Genomic DNA, 18330 nt, shown 5'->3' on the forward strand with positions numbered 1-18330 from the left:
TTTATCCTCTGAGGTAACCGCTACCAATAAGTGAAATTATTCACGTTATTCCTCTTTAATATCTTTTTTTAAAATCTTTTTCTGGGGGCGCCTGGGTGGCGCAGTCGGTTAAGCGTCCGACTTCAGCCAGGTCACGATCTCGCGGTCCGTGAGTTCGAGCCCCGCGTCAGGCTCTGGGCTGATGGCTCAGAGCCTGGAGCCTGTTTCCGATTCTGTGTCTCCCTCTCTCTCTGCCCCTCCCCCGTTCATGCTCTGTCTCTCTCTGTCCCAAAAATAAAATCTTTTTCTGAATAAGAGTAACACATTTGCTGAATTATTGTAGCTTTCTTGGAAGACAATTTTATTTTCTAACTTCCTTCTTTTGCACTTTTTTAAAGGTATAAGAAGTTTAATGAGACTTTGAACAACATCGGAGAGAACGAAGGTGGTATTGATAAGTTTTCCAGAGGTTATGAATCGTTTGGTGTCCACAGATGTGCTGATGGTGGTTTGTACTGCAAAGAATGGGCCCCAGGAGCAGAAGGAGTTTTTCTCACTGGAGACTTCAGTAAGTGTTTCGAAAGATTTAAAGTCAGTTGCACTATTTTATTTACTTGAAACATAGATTTGTTCTAGTTCATATGTTTAACTCTATGAAAGTTAATGATTAAAAGTATCTGACTCTTCAGATAGAACCACAGACTTTGTGAAATCTTCACTTCCACGTGTGGTGCTGGTATCTCTGCCGTAATGTGATCCATGTGTTTCTGAAAAACTTTTATGTTCTGGAAAATCATGTACCAGAAGTAACAGAGTTTATGAGAAAAACAGTACTAGGCAGACTGCTCCAAATTTATTCAACTTTGTTAGCAAGCCCTCACAAAATCAATAGCAATCTGGGTAAAAATAGTGGTGTAAGTTAAATCTCCACTAGAATTTGCACCTGGTTAGCTGGCATTGTAGTTCTTGGATCCTCTAGAGCCCAATATTCTTTTTTTGAGACCTCAATAAAAGTAGACATCTAATCTAGAGGGCAAACTTCATCACTGAATTCCTTTTAGTTTCCTTTTTTTTATAATACACTCTCAGTTTTGTTTTTTGTTTTTTTTTTTTTAATTAACAAATACCTCTCAACCTTATTATTTGCGCTGTTAATTTCATTAGACAGTTAACCCTATGGAAAGCATAGCTGGGCTAGAAGTCAGGCTTCTGGTTTACAGTCTAGTGGGAGGAGGACCTATATGTAAATAAGTATAATACAATTTCTTCACTTTTATTCTAGCAGTATAAATAAATCACTGTATTAATGACAAGAAAGAAAGCTCAGTTCTGGAAGTGGAATAACAAAAAATAGGCCTTGGCATAATGTTCCTAATATAAGGAAGTATCAGAATGAAAATCATCCTTTAATTCCGTGTGAGTGCTGGAGTATTTAAAACTTGATTTTACTGGATTCAAAACTCTACATGTTATATATTCCATTTATATGGCAATCTAGAAATGGGAAAGCCATAGGGACAGAAAACAGAGTTGTCAGGGTTTGGAGGTAGGAGTTGTGAGCTTAGTACAGAGGAGCATAAAGGTACTTCTTGGGGGTGATGAAAATACTTTATGTCCTAATTGTACTGCTTGTTACATGACTGCATACATTTGTCAAAATTTATAGACCTGTACTCATAAAAGAGTGAATTTATTGCATGTAAATTACACTTTAAAGAAGCTGACTTTTAAAAACTTTTGGCTTTATATATGTTGTCTAAAGTAGTACTGTTTGATAGAAATATAATGTAAGCCACTTATGTAATTCAGAACTTTTAGGAGCTATATTAAAAAAGTAAGAGAAGGACAACTGAATGAATTCTAATAATGATAAATTTTATTTAGCCCCATGTATCAAAATATTTTAATATAATCAATATAAAGTTTGTTAACGAGGTATTTTTGTTCTTCTGTATTCTTTTAGCTCTGATATTTCTTCATTGGGAATATTTGATCTATATTTGGACTTAATAAAATTTTCTTTACTTTTTTTAAAAAAAATTATATTTTGAGAGGGAGGGAGGGAGGGAGAGAGAGAGAGAGAGAGAGAGAAGAGGGGCTGAGACAGAGAGGGGAACCAAAGATCTGAAGCAGGCTCTGCACTGACAGCAGTGAGCCCAATGTGGAGCTTGAACCCACTAATCTTTATCTGAATCAAAATTGGACGCTTGACTGACTGAGCCCTGCGGGTACCCCTTTAATAAAATTTTCAATTTAAGAATACATACCCAGGTTTTTTCAAACATAATTAAAAGTTCTAGTAACTGAGTTGAGTCTCTCAGTTAAATTATTGTTAAAATAGTCCTTAATTTTTTTTCTTATATACAAACATGGTTTTACCCTATAAAAATGCCTTGACTAGTAGTTTTTTGTTAAAATACCATTTAGATATTAACTTATTGTTAAGACCCTTTTTGGCATTCTATTTCATTACTTCTTTCTACAGCCATTTATAAGATTGAGAAGTATTGATTGAGAATGTTAAAATTAAATTTTTACACAGAGAACCAAAACTATAAGAACCTCAGTGAAAATTTGGCACTTGCATCAGGTACCCCCTCCCACATATTCATGATTAAACCCACTAATTAGGTTTTGAAAATACAAAAACGTGGGAAAGGAACTATATGAAAACTAGATTTGGGAACTATCATAAGGACTAATGCTGATTTATTGGAAATTGTTCCTTATCAATATAGTTGGACCATATGTGCATTTGGAGAATTGTATTTTAAGTTTATTTAGAATTCAATGCTTATATATTAAAAGTTGAATAATTAAGAAAACATTTTGTAAACAGAAAACTAAAAATTACCTACTTCCTGTTTTAATGTAAAAATGTCCTGTTAATTTTTTTTTTTCCAGTTCAAGTTGATTTTTGAAAACCCTACCCTTTGTGAAGGTGTATCACATAATTTAAAATTTCTCCATATCCTTGGGATAGCATTTGGTGAATTATTTTTATCAAACAATATTTATTTATTTAGTGTTCAAGAGTGCAAAGAACATCAGATTTAATCAATGAGCATTTATTTTTACTGGAGAGATGAGAAAGCTGATATAAATGAAATTGTGATTGAAAATAGGAATAGAATCAAAGATAACACCATTGATACGCATTGTTCTTAGGATCATAGTGCCAAAACCCCAAATAATTCAACTTATTTTCAATTGTCAAGATTGATTTTCTTCATTTTATGTAATATATTACTTAGTTTTTTTGGAAACTTATTTTTATTGCTCTTTTCTTATGATAATATATGTTAATATTTATGTTTTTGAAACTTAAAAAAAAAGAAAATAGGAATAGACAGTATGCTGGGAAAATTTAAATGACTGATCTATTTTCTTATCTACTTGAAAGAATAGCTTTTCTGCCCAAAGTTATAGTCTCAGGGTCTTTGTATACATGATATTTCAATGTTTTCTCACTAAGGAGCTTTGACTTTTTAAAGAAAGTTGTTAAATTCAGAGTAGAACCAAAATCGGGGGTTAATAATGCACTTAAAGAATATTTCTTTGAGAAAAAAAATGTACCTGTGAGTAGTGAGCATTAATTTGATATGACTGTGTAGAGCACAGAATATTGATGATAATGACAACATAGCTGAAAATATACCCTTAAATAACTGAACTAACTATGCCTTTTTTTAACATGAAGAATTCAATGTATTTTTTTTTCCTATTTACATTTTCTTTCTTTCTTTCGGAGAGTTGAGCAAGAAGAAAGTCATTTTTTCTTTGAGCTTTTTCTCAGGATCAAAAATAGGTTAGATAATTTTACTGTTATGTCTTCTAATATATAAATTTGTACTAAACCAAAAGGAAAAGAAAATGTATATTAATTAGCTAAATAGTTACAGTATCTTTTTTTATTAAAAAATGCATATGAAGATTAATTAAAATGTTCTTGGTAGTTTGCTGATCATATTAAAATGTTTTGAAAAACATTTAAAAACACTTAAAAAACATTTAACCGTATTCATGACTGTACTTCTATTTATCAGGTGATGGGTTAAAAAGCAATAAACTCAAAAGGTCCTATAGAATTAATCTCTAACCATAATAACACTGATCAGTTTTTAGAATTCTGTTCCTTACTTTGTCATGTAATGTAACACAGCTTAACTTTCTGTATATGTACTTGAAATATCACCTTAAAAAAATCCAATTGCTTCTTTACCTATTGTCAGAGATTTAAAAAGTAACAAATTTTGTTTCTATTTTTATCACCAAAGTGTAAATGTAATTTAAAACATTGCTTTTCTGTATGTACCTCTTCTCTCAGCCCCCAAAGATAACATAATAAAAAGATCATTAGACACCAGCAACAAAAACCTTATTTCTACTAATGATTAAATTGACCTGAAAAGGAAAATTTTCATTTAGTTTTTGTCTGAATGACTAGACATTTTTGATGTTTTTTCAGAAGAATTTAAAATTAATGTCTAGACTTAAATTCTGTATTATGAAAAGTTATATCTGTAATCAAAATACTTTAGCATAGTATGATGAATTTTTCTCCTCTTCTGATCATTTTAGAAATGTACCACATTACGTTCCTTTTCTGGTCTTGCTCAAAAAATTGCTGGTAAATAATTTGTTTTTCTGGTGTATTTTTTTGCCAACTGATTTGACGATATTTTAGGTACAACTACTTAGAATAGTCAAATACAGATGATCTTTAAGAAAGAAATTGCCCAGAATTGGTATGGATGAAAAAAAAAAAAAGAGTTTGAAATTATAATTGAGCTCTGGAAACATGGTTTTTCCTTTGGCTCAGTGGGGATAAAGTGATGATATTTGTCTTACCTGCTTAAACTGGGTTGCAGTAGATACTAACTAGATTGTAATGTGAAAACATTTTATACCTTATTCAGTGCAATAGAAATGTTAATTGATGAGATTGAAAAAAACCTCTCCCATTTGTAATGGTCTTTTTTTTTCTTATTAAACAAATTACTACTAATTTCAAAAGGTAGTTGACTCTTGCAAGAGTCAAATGACTTAGTCTCTGTTTTGCCCAAAGCAGGGCGGATTTAGCTTTTGCTATCCACATTTTTAAAACTTGGAAAGCAACTTCACTTTAAATATATTACACGTATTTTTCTTTATTTGAGAGAAAATGAAACAATCATTTCTCTTCCTTTCAGTCATTTTTTACAAACTAGCTTTTTAAGCAGCTGCAGCAGCAGCCCAGGACAGTGGATGTATAATGACATTCATCAAGATTGGAGTCTTACCACCCAAAAAAGTATTTCTGGGCAAGCCAGAAACTACTTTAAAGGTTCGAGATGAATTTCTAAAACTTTGAATCATCTTCAATACAGCACAGATTCATTCTTTAGAAAATTAAATGTGATTTAAAATATACTTGGAGTTTTGGAACCAAACCAGGTTTATTGCAGCTTGCTACATAATTGAAGAAAACTAGGCGCTTTCCAGTCACTAGATGATAATAAGTAGAGAAAAAGGTAGTAAACTACATATGTCAATATAAAATAATTGGGTTCTATTTGCTATAACTGAAAACATTTCATTTAAAATTACTAAGTCTAGGAGCTAGGCACTTTTCAAATAACCTAAATGTCTATCACTGATAGACTAAAAAAAAAAAAAAAAACAACACCCTGATTTTCATGCCTGTAGAAAAAAGGAACCACAGATATTTTTACAGAGTAGGAAGGATATTAAGGGGGATTTTTCCTGTTTCCTGGACAAAATTTATCTATAATTTTGTTTTCAGTTATATAATTCCCCAGAAGTTTCCGTCATCACAAAAAGCCTTTATATTTCTTAATTCCACATGCTCTGAAACAGTGTTTGCTACTCAAAGTGTGTGGGCCCGTGTGGTTCCATGCACTGTAATTCTTTTTCAGTGATATATTGCCAGAAATTGGGATTGTAAGCACTTAGAAATTTTAGTAGCAGTTTGACGAAGTAATTTTTTTTTTTCAGGTGAATCTGATAATGGTCATACAAAAATTGGGCCATAAATTTTGAGTCTTCTTTTGATTTTCTAGTAATACATTGTATTACATTTTACATAAGATTTGGTCTGTAATACATTGGAAAAAAAAATTTTAAGTAACTGATTCATAATCACTGATTCACATAATCACAGTTGGGGAAACACTCATCTGAAAATTCATGATTATTTATTGGTTTAGAAGCCTTTTATGGTTAGAAGGTATAGTTCTGATGTCAACCTCCTTTGTATTCTTTTCCTTCAAATAAATGTTAGCTTTCACTGTAGTGTGGCATGTTACAAAAAAAAAAAACAAAAAAAAACAACAAAAAAAAACAAAACTCTTAATGCTTTGCAACAACAAAGGCTATAATTGTCAGTTGTGGCTCAGTCCCAAGGGTCAAATTCTTCCCAGGATCAAGGGTGATGGAGCAGCCCCTGTGTGGGACATGCTGAACTCCTGACAGAGAGAAAGTACAATGGAGGAAACCTGTTATGGCTTTCAAAGCTTCAGTTTAGAAGTGACAAATGTGATTTGCACTTCCATTTCATTAACTAAATAATTTGGCCCAGCCTTATGTCAATAGGGCATGGAAGCAGAATCCTCTTCTATTGATGGAAGCTCATGAAAATTTGGGAATAATAGTATGAATGACCCCATGGCAAACAAACAAACAAACAAACACAAAATTGTAAATTTTACAGAATTTTACGGATTCTTTGATATTCTAGTTATCATAAAGGCTCTCTTTTTTTGGGGGGGGGGTTGGAGCAGAGTAGAGTTGGCTTGTCTACATTGACTGTTGAGAAGGTTTTTTTTCTGGAATCTCTACTGACCTCTGGATTCAAGTGGAACTTCAAGGGGTTCTCTGTGAATGCATTTTTGTTATGTGGCTTCTCCTAAGTTTGGCTTATTAGAGATTTGTGATGTTTTTAAAAAGAAAATTTCTGGTCTGAGGACTCTTGATATTGTTTATTTTGGCAAAAGGGTGGCAACTATGAGGTAGAGGTGGAAGGCTTTAGGACTATTAACCAATTCAGCACCATGATGAGACATGGCCTCTTTGACATATCTAAACTTAAAATAACTAATCAGCCAAGGCTTTTTGTAGGAAGTTGTCAAGAATTTCTCTAGCTTTCCAACCTGATGTTGATACTCTCACCCCTTTTATCTGTTTTCATGGATAGATTGTTCCCTTTACATGGAGTAGAGGTTTACTTAGCTGATGTCCACTTACCAAACACACTGAATTTACTTCTGCTTGACAGGCTCACTGTAAATGATAATGACAACTTTCCCCAGGATAGTGAGCATGCATGGATAGTAAACTGTAGTCTATACATGTATGCAGTTCTGCGCCTGCCAGTTACCTTGAGTGCTTGTTAGTGAGCCAGTTTCCCACCCCATTCAAATCCTGTGAATGCCAATTCTTCTCATTATAATTCTGCAATATAACATTATATAAAGTGATGAACTGTAAGTGTGACAGCAAAGAAAATTATTAAGTATTGGGAAAATCTCAGCAAGGACAAGTTGGAAAAAAATGATTTTGAATTAAGTATGCGCAAGTGAACTGTGAGAAAATGATATAAATCTAACAATTTCATATGCAGATTACTCTGTGTGTACCTTTTAGCTTTCTTTCCATTATGATCCAAAGGGAATTGGAAATACAAATGTTGCATTGTAGGTGTAGGTTCATTTAAGAAAGATACTACAGAATCCTAATCAGAGGACCTAAGAAGATATGCCTTTAATCTTACATCAGAATATGGGTGAATATTTATATTTCTATTTTAAGTTAAAACAAAAATTTTACTGTATGTGTGTATGTGTGTGTATACATATGCATATACATATTTTATTCTCTGATTTAACCAATATTTTCAAAATATGTACCAACTTTTGCCCCAGTTATGCTGGATCAGAGAGCTTTGTTATAATGTCTAATGTGATTATTTTTATAGGGAAGCATCCTTACCTCCTGGGATTTTAGGAAAATACTGTTAGAGACCTTAATGCTAGAAGGTAGATGTTGAACTCTGTGACATAAATGATAATTTTCTAGCCTCGTGTTGCTTTTTCATAAATATCCTGTTAAAAATTTATGCTGTTTGGGTTATACATTACTTTTTGTTAGGTTTCAGTTTTGGTATTTCCCTTACAGTTAATGTTTGTAAGATTACTTGGTTTATGATTGTTCTTCAGTGTTTGTCTTTTGAAATTTTTATAATTTTATCCATTAAAGTGACTTTATTAAACTCACCACTTACATAAAAGGAAGGGACATAATTAATATTATTCTTTTATCAAGTTAGATATTTCCTTAAAGAAGTGTTGTTTTGTTTTTTAAACAGTCACATGTGGTCCCAAGTGCGACCGATGATAACATCTATCAACATCTCTGCCTCTTGATCACAACTAAACTATTCATTTTATATTCAAATTGTATTATAGATCTTAAAAAAAATTAACAAGGAAAACTTTGCTTGGCAGTCCCTCATGTGAAACTGAAAATATTAATTTTAATTAAAAAAAATTACTGTTTATTTTTGAGAGAGAGAGAGAGAAAGAGAGAAAGAGGCACCAAACACAAGCGGGGGAAGGTTAGAGAGAGGGAGACACAGAATCGGAAGCAGGCTCCAGGCTCCAAGCTGTCAGCATAGAGCCCTATGTGGGGCTCGAATTCATGAACCATGAGTTCATGACCTGAGCCAAAGTCAGCAGCTTAACCAACTGAGTCACCCAGGCGCCCTTACTAATTTTAATTTTGACTGACAGAGACCTACCTTTCATCATGGGTTCCTGAAAAAGTCACTTAGCCGTCTTAGTTGCTTATAAATCAGTGGCAGAAGCACCTCAGATGCATTATGAAATTAGGAACCTGAAAATACCACATTTTCTCAGCAAATGTCAATGCCCTTGGATAGTAATACAGTTGTGCACTGCCACTGCCCAACAACGGAGGAGACTAAATGACTTTTGACTGAAATTTTATAGGCTTATTACATACTCCCACTTCTTAGTTAGTTATTTTCTTTCTTTTTTTAACATTTTAAAAGTTGAGCTATAATTACATATCATAAAATTTACCATTTCAAAGTAAACACCTCAGTGGTTTTGGTGTACTTTTTAGATTGTGCAACTATTATCACTGTCTGATTCCAGAACATTTCTATCCTACTAAACAGAAACATCTAACTGTTAGCAGTTAGTCCCAAATGCTTTTACCCCTGTGTTCTCTGGCAACTACCTAATCTCTTTCCTGCCTCTGTGGATTTGCCTGTGTCAGACATTTCCTATAAATGGAATCATGCAACATGTAGCCTTTTCTTTCCACCTTCTTTTACTTAGCATAATGGTTTCAAGGATCATTAATTTTGTAGCACGTAACAGTCCTTTATTCCTTTTTGTGGCTGGATAATATTCTGCCATATAGATACACCATGTTTTATTTATCCATTCCTTACTGGCAGAACATTGGGTGGTTTCTACTTTTTAGCTATTGTGAATATGCTTTTATGAACATTTGAGTACAAGATTATATATGAATATGTGCTTTCAATTCTCTTGAGTTGCCTTGGTTATTGATGTTCTTACCAAATTCAGATATTTTACTGTGCCTTGATTATTTGCCCCAAGATTCTTTCCCCCACCCTGCTCTGCACCACATTTCCCCAGCTCCCTTGGCCTCTGCTTCTCTTGAGTTGGCTTGATGGGAGATACTAATGGATAGCTTGAGGGTGGGAGGAGGGAAAAGCCAAGGAATGCCCGCCCCCCCCCCCCATCCCTTGCCTACCCTTCTATCTAAAGTGAGGCTGGATGTTTCTCATGCAGCAGGTATGCCTTGTAGCTCTTGTTGATTTTCTGTCCTGAGCTCAGCTCCTGCCAGGCAGGGTTGCCTTATTGCCACCTTTTGTTGGATGGCCCTGGCTTCTGAGTTCCAGTAATCCTGCCTCTCCCTTAGGGGTGTTACCAGATTCCTGTTATTGCTAATCTCCATTTGAATTCTTAGTTCTTTTACCTCCTGTGTAATCAGTTCCCTGTATTAAGGTTCTTTGTTGGAAATCGGTAGCTTGGTTTCCACTCTGGCCTCTCATTGCTAGAATAATGTCTCTCTTCCATTAGGCCTGCTGAATTACACAAATATACAGTACGCTTTTCACATTGTATATTAGATATTTTAAAGCACCCTATGGTTCAGTACAATGGCTTTGTTTCTGTTCAAGTATTTTCAATAATTTTTTTTGAAAGTTAAGTTTACCGGGGCGCCTGAGTAGCCCTGACTTTGGCTCAGGTCATGATCTCACAATTCATAAGTTTAAGTCCTGCATTGTGCTCTTTGCTGTCAGCATGGAGCCCACTTAGGATCATCTGTTTCCTTCCCTCTCTGCCCCTCCTCTGTTCATGTTCCTTGTCTCTCTCTCAAAAATAAACATTTTCTTTAAAAAGTTAAGTTTACCAACTTTGTGAATTTTTAAGTCTTTTTTGTGATAAAGAGATATGTATTACAGAATTTCAGTTATTTTATTCAAAGTTCTAAAAAGCTCAGCAATGAGAGATATTATTATATTCTTTCTCTGTATTGTAGCAAAATCGTTATGCTTTATTTTATTTTTTTAACATTTTTTTTAATATTCATTTATTTTTGAGAGACAGAGAGCACAAGCAGGGGAGGGGCAGAGAAAGAAGGAGCTAGAATCTGAAGCAGGCTGCAGGCTCCACCCTTTCAGCACAGAGCCCAATGTGGAGCTCGAACTCATGAACCCTGAGATCATGCCCTGAGCTGAAGTCAGACACTTAACCAACTGAGCCACCCAGTCACCCCAGTTTTGCTTTATTTTAAACAGGATTTTGATGTTTATTCTACTAGAGATCAATTTCATCTTCATCATGCTTTGTTAAGTCTCAAACAAGTTTTCCGAGTATGTGGTCCATATATCACTTGAAGCAGAGTAACCTGGATGTTGGTAAAATGAAGATTCCATGGTAAATAACAGATCTTCTGGGTCACAGTCTTAGGGTAGAGTTTAATGTTGATGATGCATTGCCCTCCTTTTTTGAGGATTTGTATTATTTATATGCTAGTGGCTGTTGTAATATCTTATATTCTTCCTTTTCATCTCTTCCCTTCTATCTTCATGGTGAAGTCACAGATATACTCTTTTCCTAGCACATAGTAGGCAATGTGCACCCTAAAAGCAGTGACCTATATACATGTCACCTAGGAAAGAATCAGATGGGCATGTCATTTACAGTGGAAGGTAAGGAACAATGAAACAATTATTTCAGATTGCTGGGGTGGAGGAAATTCGGTTGTCACTGGAGAGAGTTTAATGAAGGGCTCTTTACAGAAGGCTGGTGAGGGTTAAGGGGACAACTGGAATGGGAAGCTGTTGGCTCTTTTGGCATAGGTATGAGAAAGGAGGAGATGGTTCCTGGAACATAGAGCTGGAGTCATAAACGAGGAGTCTGATGACAGGATCTGTGGCCAGAGAGAAAGGCAGCCACAGCCAGAATGAAGCAAGGGTAGAGTGGGTGTGAAATATCTTCATTTCTCTTATGCCAGCATCTTCCATTGGCCACTCCCAACTTGCAGCTGGATACCTAGGCAGAGTTGAGGCATTCGCAGATATGTAGAGATACAGAAAGTTTATCTTCAAAGCATTCTTCCTTAGGAAATTATGTATGGATACCCACTAAATGAGGGAATGAATCAAGAAAGAGGAAGACATGGTATGCAGGAACAAGTGTCTCAGGTTTAGCAAAGAGTAAAGTGGAAAGAGAAGTTGTCATTAGACAATTAGCAAGGGACCAGGTGAAGAAGACCCCATGATGTTCCCTGGGAGGAGGTTCCCTGGGAGGAAAATAGTAGAATGGAGAAACCATCTGGGAAGTTAGAAAATTTTAGGATATGAAACAAGGCTTTCAGCAGAAGAAAATAAAATTAAGGCTCAATTTAAACATGATGCTGGAAAGAATCTTCTTTAGGTGGCTGTTAAGGATTGAATTTTTGTGTCTCCCCCACCACCCTCAAAATATGTGTTGAAGCCCTAACCCCCAGTATGATGGTGTTTGAAGGTGAGGTCTCTAAGAAGTAATTAGATTTAGATGAGATCATGGGGACCCAATGATGGGATTAGTGCCCTTAAAATAACAGGAAGAGAGACCAGAGCACTCTTTCTCACTTTGTCCCATGTGAAGACACAGCGAGAAGGCAGTCTACAAGCCAGGAAGAGGGCCCTCACTGGGAGCCACCTCTTCTGTCACTTTGATTCTAAACTTCTCAGACTTCACAACTATGAGATATAAAGGTCTGTTGTTTAAGCCACCTGTTACGGCAGGCCAGACAGACTAACAAGAGTCCTACATGGTCATGTTATGGGACTGTGGGCAAGCCTTTAATCCAATTTTCTACTTGGCTCTGCAATGAACAATATTTACTATAGTTTAAGAAACGTTCATTAGTTTTTAACTTCTGAATTAGCCTACAGAGGTATCACTAAACACTTAGTGCTTTAATTGTTTCTGTAAAAATAATAATGCAACATTTAGGAAGATATTTTTAAAAGGCTATTGTTATATGAGTAACCATGTCCATGTAATTAAAAATTACTCATTAAAAATGTAAATGAATTATGCCTATATGATAAACAGATATTTTTATACTGTTACATGTATATATACTGATATATATATAAATACATATATCAGTGTAATACATCTGATATATTTACCACATGAAACAGACATGCTGGGCAGATACATGCTTAATCTAGACATTGCTTTATGGATGCATATATGAAGAAGTTTATTAAATATATTCATCCTAATTAGGGGGAAATAAGTGACAACAGAGCTTGATCAGGACTGAGGTGAATGAACTATGTGCAGATTCACAACTCTGGGCACATTATAGAAGTTTGCATGTTTGTTTTAACCTAGGCTACTGTAATTTGCTTTCTTTATTCTTGCTATCTCAGTTGACTGATAAGTGTGCTTGGCTCCAGTGAACAAGGCCGTCATCTCTAGGTGGTAGTTATTCATAGACTTGCTTCTATTTAAGAGTTTTTCTGGAGAGTCACAAGATTTTAGCCTCTGTATCAGTCATAGAGCAGGACACAGATGGTATGTTCGGTTGTCACTGGGGAGAGTTTCATGAAGGGCTCCTTACAGAAGGCTGGTGAGGGTTAAGGGAACAACTAGAATTGGAAGCTGTTGGCTCTTTTGCCGTAGGTATGAGAAAGGAGGGGATGGTTCCTGGAACATAGAGCTGGAGTCATAAACGAGGAGTCTGATCATGGGATCTGTGGCCAGGGAAAAGGCAGCCATGGCCAGAATGAAGCAGGGGTGGAGTGGGTGTTAAATATCTTCATTTCTCTTATGCCAAGATCTTCCATTGGCCAGTCCCAACTTGCAGCTGGAGTGCACGGGAGTCTCAGAATTGCCATCTACTAACATCAGCCTCCAAGGCCTCGAGCAGGTCTAAGAAATTCGGAAGGATCTTAAGGTGGTTCTTAGCATGGAGAAATGGAGAATCACCAGGACATAGCTACCCAGAGTTCTCTTAATATGATTTAGAGGGAACTCAAATCACTAGAGGCATTTCTGAGTTTATTTGCTTCTAAGTAATCCCATCTTCTTTAAATAACTACATGAGTGTATTATGTACATTTCCATTCAAAGAGGAAGAAAACATTTTTTGTGCATTGGTTTCTTTTTCCCTTCCTTCCTGCCTTGCTTGCACCTTCCCTGTCCCTCCTTTTGTTCCTTTCTTCCCCTCCTCCCTCCATTTTTTTCATTCTTCCCTCCTTCCCACCCTCCCTTCTTCTATTCCTTCGATCTATCCTCAATATCAACAACCCTGAACAAGGCTAGTAACTTAAACATTAAGAAGCTGAAGGTTTACAAAAGGGTCTGGGTTCTTAGGGAAAAGATGATGGAACTTTTTTTTTTTTTTTAATGTTTAGTTATTTATTTTGAGAGAGAAAGTGCTTGTGTGCATAGGGGAGGAGCAGAGAAAAGGGAGAGAGAGAATCCCAAGCAGGCTCTGCACTGTCAGCACAGAGACAATGTGGAGCTAGGTCCCGAACCGTGAAATCAAGACCTAAGCTGAAATCAAGAGCCGACACTCAACCAACTGAGCCCCCCAGGAGCGTGGAACTTTATTTCTTAATCTACTGAAAAGCAAGCAATGAACTTTGTAGCAATTTATCCAAGGCTTCTAAAATAGTATAAAAATACGTCTATACTATTACCATTACATCTGAAATTTGGGCAAGTAAAATCCAAGTTTTCTTTTTTTCTCCCCCTGAAATTATAGAATATAATCTTAAAATAAGGTACTTACTTTGTTAACATTGTAGAATCTCCCAAATAATATTCCAATTCACTAAATACATAGTTGTATGTGAGTATATAGTGATTTTTTTAAAGTAGGTTTATTAAAAAAAAAAAGATATCTGCTAGAGTCCTTTAAGTTAGGGTGTGGAATTGAAATTCAACAATTTCACCTTCCTCCCTCCCTACTTTCCTTCCCTAGAAGTAGCAGTATTTATTGAACACCTTCTATGTGGCAGACACTGTGCTAAATAGTGGAAATTCACCAATGCAAAAGGGGGAACATAACCTTCTCATCTAGCAGGGGAAATGGCTGGTGTCCTTTTAACTAGCAATAATTATCTAAGGTCACCTAGTCATAAAATTAAATTGAGATTTTGATATTATTCTAAGATAGCACTTTATAAAGATATTTCAGGAAATAAAGAATTATATAAAGATTTTTTTCCTAAGTAGTTTCTAAAGTTGAAACAGCTCTTAGAATATAATTTAGTAATAAATAATGTACTCTTTCATGATAGTGGCTTTTTTAAAGGATTTATTTTATTGCTTATTTATTTTGGTGATTGTGTGTATTTTGAAACCAAAAGTATGAAAATGAAACTTTTGAGGTATATTTCCAGAGAATCTGTAATTGATTTAAATGATACATGAGACATTTTTTGTCAAACTGAAGTGAGCTAGAAAAAATCTCTTAGAATAGCTGTATTTAGATTTTAATGAAACTAGGCAGAAAGGAGACTAAAGTGAATTTCCTTTTTAGTCTTTTAAATGAAAAAGTGCATCATTTGTCCTATATATCTTATTCATCATCAGTCATAGCAAAGCATTCATTCCCATGAGAGAGATAATGGATTCAGAGAGCCGAGAGGAATGGAAGATTGTCATTCAGTGCAGATGAGTTTTAGTAATATTTTTATCATGAGAAATTGGGTTGCAGAACCTTAAGATTTGGAATTAAGTTGCCATAGATATATTTAATTAAAAGTAGATTGCTTTAACCTTTCTTTAAGTTAGAAATAGGTTTAAAATCTTAAATTAAATTTATGGTTAGTTTGTATTTAACTTGTATTCAGGACTTGCCTTTAATAGGGATTCTTTATAAGATTTAGCCCCAAAAAGGTACATTTTAATTGAACAATTACAGTGAACATATAAAGAAAGTTTCTGAAAGGATGTTATAACTTTGTATATTGGATCAAAGTACGGTTTACTTTTCTGCTGATGGAGAAAGTAACCAAACTAATCAAACCAAACTAAAAACTGAGACCAAAAGTGGGCTATGCCTCCTGAAACCTCCTAATACCTCATCAACACAACTCCTTAATCAGCATGAATCATATTTTCTAGTGTTTTATTGTTATCACCTGATGGGTTGGTTTCTCATCCATATACTGTTCAGTGGATAATACTTTTCTAGAAGTTATAGTATCTGAAGAATAAAGTTACCAAAGTAGAAAAGCAAATGAGCATATATGTGTATATGTACACATATACATATTTATACATTTATATACATACATATCTGTGCCAGATTTATGAACCCTGATAACAGAATCAGTTTTAGGTTAATTAGAGGAAATTAGAGTGCTCCAAGCTCATTCTTCGGTCTTATCTAACTGTGTATTCTTCATCCAAAGCATTCGAAAAAAAATGTAAGTTAAATAAAGACAAACATTTAGTCAGCTACTAATCTCCACCATGGTTCTGAGCCCTGGAAATGCATCCCTTAATTTCAGGACATTGTTTACCCCTTGTTCTGAGCAGACACTGAAGTTTGGGCTATGTTTTGGGCCATGCTGGTTCTCTCACTTGAGAAAAGCCGGAGGAGTAGAAATAGGGGACAGAACTGACACCAATTGCTGCAGCTCTGGTCTGTCACCAGTCTTGTGGTTCCTGTCAGTCAACTTTTTTCTAAAGGTTACAAAGTCAGAAGAGGGGCATTATCATAGATCTACTCAGATGCTTTATAACTTTATTCTTCCTGGGAATTAAAACTTTTTTTTAATAGGTAGGTCATGCTGACTAGCACAAAAGTCTCTCAGATTAATTGTACGTATTAAATCAAAATAAACTCTGTCAAAAGGTAAGTCTATTCACTGTAACTTTCATTTCTTTTTTAAAGGAAACACTTCTATAGAAAATAGTCCATATTTGTTCTCCTTTTTTCTCCTCTCTACAGGGTGAGGTAATCACAAACTGCAATCTCCTATAAATATACCATTATTACCTAGAAGGTAATTGCCACATTATATAGTCGTTAATCTTTTCTCAATGAAGATAAAGATTCATTCACTCTTAGAGGCTTAGTAAGAAAGCATGGCCATGCTAGGCATACAGAAAATGGGAGTTCATTGTTGTTGTAAGCATATAGATTATCCCCATCTAGACTTTGTTGTTGTTTTTTTTTTTTCCCACACCTTCATCATCAGCCATGTAAGAAGAGCCTGTTATGTACAGTGTTGTATAGCAAGTAAGATCAGATGAAAATGTGTATGTAAGAGCTCTTAGCATAGGGCTTGACACTGTGTGCATTCACAATAAATATTTCTTCACTAACTCATTTTTGTCTTTGTCTGGCATTTTCCGATTTAAATGGAGAATATGAATATTATTGTCTACTTTGTCAAAATATGCCCTTGCCAGGTTACATTTTGAAGCTGTGGACTCTCTTGCTAGGCTCACTGGTGGTGGTATTGGTGGAATTGAAAGCATAACATTTCTTTTCTATGGAATAAGTAGACTGTACCTGGTAAAATCTACTCTTAAGGTTCTCCAGGATAATTCCTTTCCTATGGAATTTGGATTCATCCCTTCACCAAATATTTCAGTATTTTGCTTAGAAGTCTTTGGAACAATATTAATAGCGAGTTGAAGATAGAACCCTGGAAAGCTCACAGTTAGGGGTAAAAGGATGATGAAGACATGAGAGACGAAATTGCAGTAGGAAAATGAGAAGAGTGTCCAACCATAACACAGAAAGAGAAGAGTGTCCTATCATAACACAAAAAGAGAAGAGGGTTTTCAAGGAAAAGATGGATGTATACAGTGTTATTGTATTATCTTCATAATATCTAAAATGTAGTGGACACTTAACTGTGCAATAAGTGCTTAATAAAGACTTTCACAAATTTTCCCCATAGCCCATTGAGGTAGATACGATTACTGTCCTCCCAATCCAGATGAGTACACTGAGATTTAGACTGTGGCACTCTCACTAAGCTAACCTATGCTAGAGATGGGATTGCATTCAAGCCGTTTTGTTCCTGTGATGTAGCCACTGAACTAGAGAAGGGCTGAGCACCATGACCTCATGGGAAGTGAATTCCATTTGCAACTTTTCTTTGTAGTGTAGGAAATGTTGCTTAACAGAGAGTTCTTCCTATAATTTACAGACCTGGAAATTCAAACTCAAGAAGTTATATAATCTGCCCAAAGTCACATATGTAGTAAATAGTATTTGAAAGGTTTATCTACCAGTATTCTACCCATATCATTCTATTAAGGCTCCCAATTTCATACCTTTGAATTACATATAACTACTGTGGTGTACTTCTGAAATTTATATCTCCAGAAGCTGATTTATACCTTTGGGATAATTTTACATACAAACTTTAAGACATCAGTGTTGAGTGTATGAGTGTGTGGGTGTGTGACATATATGGAATCGAAATTCCATATATATATGTGTATATATATGACAATAGATAGTATAAGTAATTAAACAGTTTACGTTCTTTACCTTTGAGTTGTGAAACAAGAAAATTCAAAGTTGCCTGACTTGAAAGAGAACTCATATTAATTTCTTTTCAAAGTATTTGAAGAGCCAAACTTCATATCATTAAGATCACTTTCATTTTTAATTTTTGACTGCCACTTTTCAAATCTCAGCTTCTTTGACTATATCTTTCACATACAGTTTCACTGGATTGTTTCTAATTGTATGAATTTCACCTTTCAAGGTGATTTTGAAATTAGTTTTGAAGAAAGCTTTAAGAAATTG

General features: G+C 34.9%; 1 protein-coding gene across 2 annotated transcripts in view; it reads left to right on the forward strand.

The window, feature by feature from the left end:
* The window catches only part of GBE1 (1,4-alpha-glucan branching enzyme 1), a 267247-nt gene that overhangs the window by 53072 nt on the left and 195845 nt on the right, over positions 1-18330 (forward strand). For both annotated transcript variants that reach the window (XM_047099391.1, XM_047099389.1), the window contains exon 2: positions 378-547. In XM_047099391.1, the coding sequence (XP_046955347.1) occupies positions 378-547 (170 nt within the window). The remainder of the gene's footprint in view (positions 1-377; positions 548-18330) is intronic.

The sequence above is a fragment of the Lynx rufus genome, unplaced genomic scaffold, assembly GCF_022079265.1.
Source record: "Lynx rufus isolate CCGP_SWC_20201006 ecotype Redwood Valley unplaced genomic scaffold, mLynRuf1.p SCAF_5, whole genome shotgun sequence".
Lineage (NCBI taxonomy): Eukaryota > Metazoa > Chordata > Mammalia > Carnivora > Felidae > Lynx > Lynx rufus.